Consider the following 9,367-nt stretch of genomic DNA (forward strand, 5'->3'; position numbering starts at 1 on the left):
CAAAAAAGTTGAGTTTGCTTGTGATATACCCAAGTTGTTTATTATTACAAGCAGATAATTAGATTGGCCTTTACGTGATTTTGTTCCAATGAGTAGAAGTTTAATTTGCTAATATATTTTATCTATTTGATACATCTCAATTTCAGATGGAAGAAGCTTCTCTTGATGGTGAGCAAGATGTTACTCGGCAAGGCAGGGGGAGATTGCAAGAAATAGAGTCAGATAGGTTAGATGACCAAAACAGTGAGCAAATTGAGTCGGATAAATTATTTGCTCAATATGGTGGGCAAATAGAGTCAGATTGGTTAAATGATCAAAATGATTTTATTGATGGGCAGAAGGAATTTGTTGCCCCACCGCTAGGAATGGAGTTTGAATCGTATGATGATGCTTACAACTATTATAATTGTTATGCCAGGGAGATTGGTTTTCGTGTTAGAGTAAAGAATTCTTGGTTCAAAAGAAATATCGGGGAGAAGTATGGTGCAGTGCTATGCTGCAGTAGCCAGGGCTTTAAGAGAATTAAAGATGTAAACCGGCTGTGCAAGAAAACTAGAACTGGTTGTCCAGCAATGATGAGGATGAGAATGGTGGACTCCAAAGGATGGAGAGTACTTGAAGTTACCCTTGAACATAATCATTTGTTAGGTGCAAAAGCATACAAGTTTATTAAGAAGACAGGTGCTGGAAATAAGAAAAGTTGGATTCGAACTATGATGTTGAAGTCCGAACAATCAAGTTATATCGGGCACTTGCGATTGATGCAGGTGCGAATTGGAATGCCAATTTTTAGTGCAAGGAGGTGAAAAACTTCATCTGATTGTCACGATAAGCTGAACTTAAGGAAGGGAGACACGCAAGCCATGTATAATTATTTATGTCGTATGCAATTGACAAACCCAAACTTCTTTTACTTGATGGATCTGAATGATGAAGAGCAGTTGACGACTGTGTTCTGGATTGATGTCAAGTCAAGGGCATATGCTTACTTCATTGATGTGATCTATGTTAATAATTCATATTTATCCAACAAATATGAGATTCCTCTTGTGGCATTTGTGGGAACAAATCACCATGGTCAATCATTGTTGCTGGGCTGTGGCCTGCTTGCGGGCGAGGCAAAATCCTCTTATATTTGGGTGTGTGTTCAAAGCTTCGCTCACCGGCTCACTTGGATGTTTCCCTCAAACAATTATTACACAAAGATGCAAGATTTTGGAGAGTGCTATAAGTGTGTTTTTCCAGGAAAGTTGGGAGGGTTGCGTAACTATGATGCTATTAGAAAGGCATTAATTAAAACAATATATGAGGCTCTGAAGCCATTTGATTTCGAAGTAGCATGGAGATTTATTATCCAAAGATTTGGAGTTGGTGATCATGAGTGGCTTCTTTCACTCTATGACGACCGAGCTAAATGGGCTCCAGTTTATTTGAAAGACACTTTTTTGCTGGAATGGCCACTGCAAGGTGTAACGAGACATTGACTGCTTTTTTCGATAAATATTTGCACAAGCAAACTCCTCTAAAAGAGTTCTTTGCAGAAAAAGAACAAGGAAGAAGCGGTTGCAGGTACAGAGTCGAGAAACTCGAACCCTGAACTCAAAACAAGATGTTCCTTTGAGTTGCAGCTTTCAAAAGTGTACACTAGAGAGATCTTCAAAAGATTTCAGTTAGGGGTGGAGGAGATGTATTCTTGTTTCAGAACAACACGTCGACGGGCAGATGGTAACATTTTTGGTGAAGGAGCGTGTTTTGGGAGAGGGAAATAGAAGAGAGATACGGGATTATGAAGTTCTGTACAACAGAGCTGCAGCCGAAGTTCGTTGTATTTGCAGCTGCTTCAACTTCTATGGATATCTATGCAGGCATGCGTTGTGTGTACTGAACTTCAATGGTGTGGAAGAGATCCCTTCAAAGTACATTTTATCACGTTGTAAAAATGATTACAACCGATTATGTGCATCAGATCTTGAATCCAGTTCTACTGAGTCCACTGAACACGTTCATGATTTAGCCAGTTGTATAGAAGTGCATTACAAGTTTTGGAGGAAGGGGTGATTTCCCTAGATCATTAGAAAGTATCTCCAAGTGCATTTGAAGAGTTTCTGACCAGAGTTCACCACATTGAAGAAAACATAAATGTTATGGCATAAAATAGAACAAAAAATAAAAAAAATAAAATAAGATGTTGTGGTACGTGAACTCAGGCGCTCGCCGGAACCCTAGCTTCTGCTGGGCGCGTGAGGGGGCCTTTGGTCGCCAGTGCTTTCTGAACCTAATGGTGGTGTTGGTTTTTGCACAACACTCACCGAAAGTATGTTTACGCAGATTAGATCGGAGGAGTCACCGGAAAGACGTACGGCGACTGATTTTTTTCTGTCCTGGATTTTTCCCATTGCCGCTCTGATACCATGTGAGAAATAGCAAGGGAAAAATATATTATTGATATGTTCTATGAAGCGTTTTACAATAGCGCTATTTATATACAATGTTTACATATACCTAAAACCTTCTCGATCAATGTGGAGCACTATACATGAACTAACTCTAACACTTGTTATACTCATCTTCCTTGCTCATCATATCAACATTGTAGTGAATCGAATATCTTTATTTTATTTAATCGCCTGATGATAAATTACCTTTGCATACTTTATTAAAGATAAAAGATCGATCTTCTTTCTTGTACTCTCTCTTCTGCCCTTATTTTAGATAAAAACTCTTCAGTTTTATATCCTTGCCACTTTAGATTTTCTACATGAAAAACTTTGACAGAAAATTGGGTATTTTGCAGGGAAGAAAATCAAATTTATCTCGGCCGGTGGCAGGATATGGCTCTCTAACACTGTTCTTTGGTGTAACTGTCTCAAGTGTGATCTTGATAAAGACATTTTTTTTAATCCTAGACATCAGCCTTTGTGGCAGACCTACAAAAGATAGTAAAACGCAATCAAAGGGGAAGAAGACCGAGGCAGACTAGGAATAAGCAGAAATAACTGTCATAAGAGTATTCAAGTGTAGGTGAAAAGGAAAGTCAAGGTATCAAATGTGGAATTTTGTCAACTTTAAGGAAGTGGCAGCAGGTAGTGCTTTTTGTTATCACAAGGTGGTAATTGCCGGTAAATGGCTACTAAAGCTGTATGGTTTGTAATATTTCACCAGCTGTTTAGACCTAGGTCAGGTTCGCTGTGGATGTCTTTTGCAACTTCTGCCATGGGTAAATATTGGTAGTACTATGTTTTAGGAAATTGTCTTAAAGCTTCTGAAGGTTTAATAGGGCTTGAACCTAACGCCTCATAATGGTTACTTTGTTAGTAATCACTCAAACCATTGAACATTTTTTATTATGTCATTACACAACCAGTCTATTGGCAGTCAACATCTGTTTAGATCGAAAGTATAGTGCTAATATAATTTACTTATTTATTCGTGTATAGTTCCATTGATGTGCTAGCAATCTACTAGTAGTACCTAAAGGAAAAAGTGAAAATTAAAGTAAAAGGAATATAAATTCAGTAATTTCCTTCGATTTTTATGGTTACAACAACAACAACAACCAAGTATAATCTCACTAGTGGGGTCTGGGGAGGGTAGTGTGTACCCCTACCATGAGGTAGAGAGGCTATAGTGTGTGCTTCTGGGGGGCGCGCATGCAGGAATGAAGTTTGAGCTTGATGCAAATGGCTAAAATATCGTCTGCTTTATATGATTATCAATTAAATAAAAAGTTATTTTATGTATCAATCCTTACATCTCCGACAACTGGTGGAGTGACAGCAGGTTTTGGTATGTTGGGGGATATCATTATTGCCGAACCCAATGCCTACATTGCATTTGCAGATAAAAGAGTAATTGAACAAACATTGAATAAAACAGTACCTGAAGGTTCACAAGCAGCTGAATACTTATTCCAGAAGGGTTTATTCGACCTAATTGTACCACGTAATCTTTTAAAAAGCGTTTTGAGTGAGTTATTTAAGCTCCACACCTTTTTCCTTTGAATCAAAAGTCAAGCAAAATCAAGTAGAGCACTACGTTCAATTATTTTTTTTGTGTTTGTAGCAAAAAAGTAGTTAGTTTATCGAAATCAAAGTAAATAAGATAACAATGGCGCTTTCTTTGGTGATAGAAGATCTAATTGTAGAAAGAATCAAAACTAAAGTTGAGGATAACTCTTTTTTTGACATATATTCCTAATTACGAATCAAGAAGCTTTTATCAACAAGAGTGAGTTCTTCCTTTCGTGAAATTAGGAAAATAAAACAAATTTCTTCTTCTTGTCTTAGGTATATAATTTGAAATTCAAATATAGATAATAGAGTTTTGTCTCTTTCTCTATCTCCCGAAAAATCATTTTAGCTAAAAATTCATGTTGGGTCGGATTCGTACGAATCTTTCGATAATCTCTAAGAAACTCTTTATCTATTTTTAGAAAATTAGAAGACAAGAACAAAAGACAAAGAAATGAAGAAAAATAATAAAGTTTATTATCATACATATCTTTCTCATAAAGGAGATGAATAAGTCCATTTATTTAGTTCTACAGGTCTACATTCTTTGCACTTATTATACCTACTCAGTTAGATTTAGATATATAGATACTTAGATCTATACTAAGAATTTCAAATTCTTCAAATTCTATTAATAATAAATATTATCTAATTTCTAATTATTAATTAGAATTTAAATTCTTAATTTAATTATTATTATTACAAGATATCTTTATTTATATAATAACATAATAACATATACAAATAGTAAATCGAGGTACCCCTTCTATGACAAATTTGAACCTTCCATATATTTTTGTGCCGTTAGTAGTCCTAGTCTCTCCGGCAATTGCAATGGGGTGTTCCGATCGTAATGCATGACTACTTAACGGGGAAATTTACCGCAAATACTAGCTTGGCTCATTATTGCCGAGATAATGGTCTACTTCTTCACATCCACCGTGCAATGCATGCGGTTATTGATAGACAGAAAAATCATGGTATCCACTTCCGGGTATTAGCAAAACCGTTACGTATGTCTGGTGGAGATCATATTCACTCTGGTACCGTAGTAGGTAAACTTGAAGGTGAAAGAGACATAACTTTGGGCTTTGTTGATTTACTGCGTGATGATTTTGTTGAACAAGATCGAAGTCGCAGTATTTATTTCACTCAAGATTGGGTCTCTTTACCAGGTGTTCTACCCGTGGCTTCAGGAGGTATTCACGTTTGGCATATGCCTGCTCTGACCGAGATCTTTGGGGATGATTCCATACTATAGTTCGGTGGAGGAACTTTAGGATATCCTTGGGGTTAGGGGTGGCAAGTGGGCCGGGCCCGGTCCTAAGTGGGCTTCGCGGGCCCCGTCCTAAGTGGGCCGGTCCTATGTGGTCCGGTCCTAAACAGTCCTGGGCCTCGCGGGCTTATTGCTGGAACCAGCTCGGGACCGGGACCACGAACTAACGGGCCCGGGTTTAGTGGGCCGGTCCCGGTCCGGTTCCGGGCCCAAACGGACCTAAACGGGCCCAACAAAAACTTTCTATTTTTAATTTTTTTTTTATAGAAGTTAGAGAAAAAAATAGTAATAAAGATATATAAGCTATATTCGATTTATATACTATATATACATCTTAAAATATATATATATACTATATTATATATACATAGTATACATCTTAAGATATACTATATATATATAGTATAGTATAGTAGATCTTAATATATATATACATCTTAAGATATATATACATCTTAAGATATATAAGCTATATATATATATATAGTAAGATGTATATATAGTATATCTTAAGATGTATACTATCGAATATGACTTATAAACTATGTATATATATTATAGTATATTATAGTGTATATATACATTTTAAGATATATATATATATATAGTTATATAGTTATATACACACTATACTATATATACATAGTATATTCGATATACTATAGTATATATACATATATATATATATATATATATATATCTTATACTATACTATACTATATATACATCTTAAGATATATAAGCTATATTCGATTTATATACTATATATACATCTTAAGATATATATATATATATATATATATATATATATATATATATATATATATATATATACAGTATACTATATATACATAGTATATAAGTCATATTCTATAGTATACATCTTATATACTATATATACATCTTAAGATATATATATATATATACACACACTATACTATATATACATCTTATATATACACACACTATACTATATATACATAGTATATAAGTCATATTCGATAATATACATCTTAAGATATATATAATATATATAGTAAGATGTATATATATTATAGTATAGTATAGTATATACTATATATACAACTTAAGATATATAAGCTATATTCGATATACATATATATATAAGCTTATATATATATACTATACTATACTATGTATACATCTTAAGATATATAAGCTATATTCGATTTAAATACTATATATACATCTTAAGATATATATATATATATATATATATATATATATATATATATATATATATATATATATAAGCTTATATGTATACTAAACTATACTATAATATATATACATCTTACTATATATAAGCTATATTCGATTTATATACTATATATACATCTTAAGATATACTATATATACATGTATATCTACTATATATATCTAGTATATCTAGTATACTATGTATATATAGTATATCTTAAGATGTATATGTAGTATAGTATATATAGTATATCTTAAGATGTATATATAGTATAGTATATATAGTATATCTTAAGATGTATATATAGTATATCGAATATAGTTTATATATCTTATGAGATGTATATATAGTATAGACTATAGTATAGTATAAATATAAGCTTATATGTATACTATACTATACTATAATATATATACATCTTACTATATATAATATATATATATGTATACTATACTATATTATACTATATGTATAGCTTAAGATATACTATATATACATGTATATCTACTATATATATCTAGTATATCTAGTATACTATGTATATATAGTATATCTTAAGATGTATATGTAGTATAGTATATATAGTATATCTTAAGATGTATATATAGTATAGTATATATAGTATATCTTAAGATGTATATATAGTATATCGAATATAGTTTATATATCTTATGAGATGTATATATAGTATAGACTATAGTATAGTATAAATATAAGCTTATATATATATAAGCTTATATATATATATATATGTATACTATACTATATTATACTATATGTATAGCTTAAGATATACTATATATACATGTATATCTACTATATATATCTAGTATATCTAGTATACTATGTATATATAGTATATCTTAAGATGTATATGTAGTATAGTATATATAGTATATCTTAAGATGTATATATAGTATAGTATATATAGTATATCTTAAGATGTATATATAGTATATCGAATATAGTTTATATATCTTATGAGATGTATATATAGTATAGACTATAGTATAGTATAAATATAAGCTTATATGTATACTATAATATATATATATATATATATATATATATGTATGTATACTATACTATATTATACTATATGTATAGCTTAAGATATACTATATATACATGTATATCTACTATATATATCTAGTATATCTAGTATACTATGTATATATAGTATATCTTAAGATGTATATGTAGTATAGTATATATAGTATATCTTAAGATGTATATATAGTATAGTATATATAGTATATCTTAAGATGTATATATAGTATAGTATATATAGTATATCGAATATAGTTTATATATCTTATGAGATGTATATATAGTATAGAATATAGTATAGTATAAATATAAGCTTATATGTATACTATACTATAATATATATACATCTTACTATATATAAGCTATATTCGATTTATATACTATATATACATCTTAAGATATACTATATATACATGTATATCTACTATATATATCTGGTTATTGATAGACAGAAGAATCATGGTATCCACTTCCGGGTATTAGCAAAAGCGTTACGTATGTCTGGTGGAGATCATATTCACTCTGGTACCGTAGTAGGTAAACTTGAAGGTGAAAGAGACATAACTTTGGGCTTTGTTGATTTACTGCGTGATGATTTTGTTGAACAAGATCGAAGTCGCGGTATTTATTTCACTCAAGATTGGGTCTCTTTACCAGGTGTTCTACCCGTGGCTTCAGGAGGTATTCACGTTTGGCATATGCCTGCTCTGACCGAGATCTTTGGGGATGATTCCGTACTACAGTTCGGTGGAGGAACTTTAGGACATCCTTGGGGTAATGCGCCAGGTGCCGTAGCTAATCGAGTAGCTCTAGAAGCATGTGTACAAGCTCGTAATGAAGGACGTGATCTTGCTCAGGAAGGTAATGAAATTATTCGCGAGGCTTGCAAATGGAGCCCGGAACAAGCTGCTGCTTGTGAAGTATGAAAAGAGATCGTATTTAATTTTGCAGCAGTGGACGTTTTGGATAAGTAAAAAAAGTAGACATTAGCAAATAAATTAGCAGGAAATAAAGAAGGATAAGGAGAAAGAACTCAAGTAATTATCATTCGTTCTCTTAATTGAATTGTAATTAAACTCGGCCCAATCTTTTACTAAAAGGATTGAGCCGAATACAACAAAGATTCTATTACATATATTTTGACTAAGTATATACTTACCTAGATATACAAGATTTGAAATACAAAATCTAGAAAATTAAATCAAAATCTAAGACTCAAATCTTTATATTGTTGTTTTGGATCTACAATCCACTAGTGGGGTCTGGGGAGGGTAGTGTGTACCCCTACCATGAGGTAGAGAGGCTGTTTCCAATAGATCCTCGGCATCCTTCCCTCCAAGAACTCCTCACCTTGTTCTTGGGGTGACTCGAACTCACAACCTCTTGGTTGGAAGTGGAGGTTGCTTACCATCAGAGCAACCCCTCTTGGTTTTTAAGGTTCTTATTGTAAATTGTTTCTATGGCATCATAAAAAATTAAAGCAAATTTGGACAAAATGTGAGGGTTACGCAAAAATTGTTTTCATGGTTTATTATTGTTAAAAAAAAAAATGAAGCGTCTTAGGATGTTCATTTTAAAGTAATATTCAATAGACGATGTTTTATGTTCTCAATATTCAAGTGTATAAGTTACTTTTTCATTACTAAATTCAATTTTTTTTAATCAATTTTTTTCTTATTCTAAGTGACGTCATATCTTACAATTTAATTTCATTATTTATCATTTAGGACAAGGCATGGTCGGGCATAGGGCCACGGACATAAGTCGCGCCCCCACCGGCTATCTTTGATTGTCTAAGTCGGAAAATTG

At 32.1% G+C, this 9,367-nt stretch overlaps 1 protein-coding gene and 1 pseudogene across 1 annotated transcript; both read left to right on the top strand.

The window, feature by feature from the left end:
• The first annotated feature begins 83 nt into the window (after nucleotides 1-83).
• Nucleotides 84-2,153, top strand: LOC104097346 (protein FAR1-RELATED SEQUENCE 6-like; annotated as a pseudogene).
• Nucleotides 2,154-3,680: 1,527 nt separating this feature from the next.
• LOC117281520 (ribulose bisphosphate carboxylase large chain-like) lies at nucleotides 3,681-8,487 on the top strand. The gene is made up of 3 exons (XM_070199205.1): nucleotides 3,681-3,935; nucleotides 4,828-5,065; nucleotides 8,096-8,487. The coding sequence occupies exons 1-3, from the start codon at nucleotides 3,681-3,683 to the stop codon at nucleotides 8,482-8,484; spliced, it is 882 nt and encodes a 293-aa protein (XP_070055306.1). The 3' UTR covers nucleotides 8,485-8,487.
• Nucleotides 8,488-9,367: the final 880 nt, after the last annotated feature.

The sequence above is a fragment of the Nicotiana tomentosiformis genome, chromosome 3 (assembly GCF_000390325.3).
Source record: "Nicotiana tomentosiformis chromosome 3, ASM39032v3, whole genome shotgun sequence".
Taxonomy (NCBI): domain Eukaryota; kingdom Viridiplantae; phylum Streptophyta; class Magnoliopsida; order Solanales; family Solanaceae; genus Nicotiana; species Nicotiana tomentosiformis.

Excerpts from the sequence above, each read along its gene's own strand:
- LOC117281520 (XM_070199205.1), top strand. The coding sequence starts at position 3,681 with ATGGCTAAAATATCGTCTGCTTTATATGATTATCAATTAAATAAAAAG. Across the intron at positions 3,936-4,827 it reads AGGGTTTATTCGACCTAATT|TCTCTCCGGCAATTGCAATG; the intron begins GTACCACGTAAT and ends TAGTAGTCCTAG. Across the intron at positions 5,066-8,095 it reads TCACTCTGGTACCGTAGTAG|GTAAACTTGAAGGTGAAAGA; the intron begins GTAAACTTGAAG and ends GTACCGTAGTAG.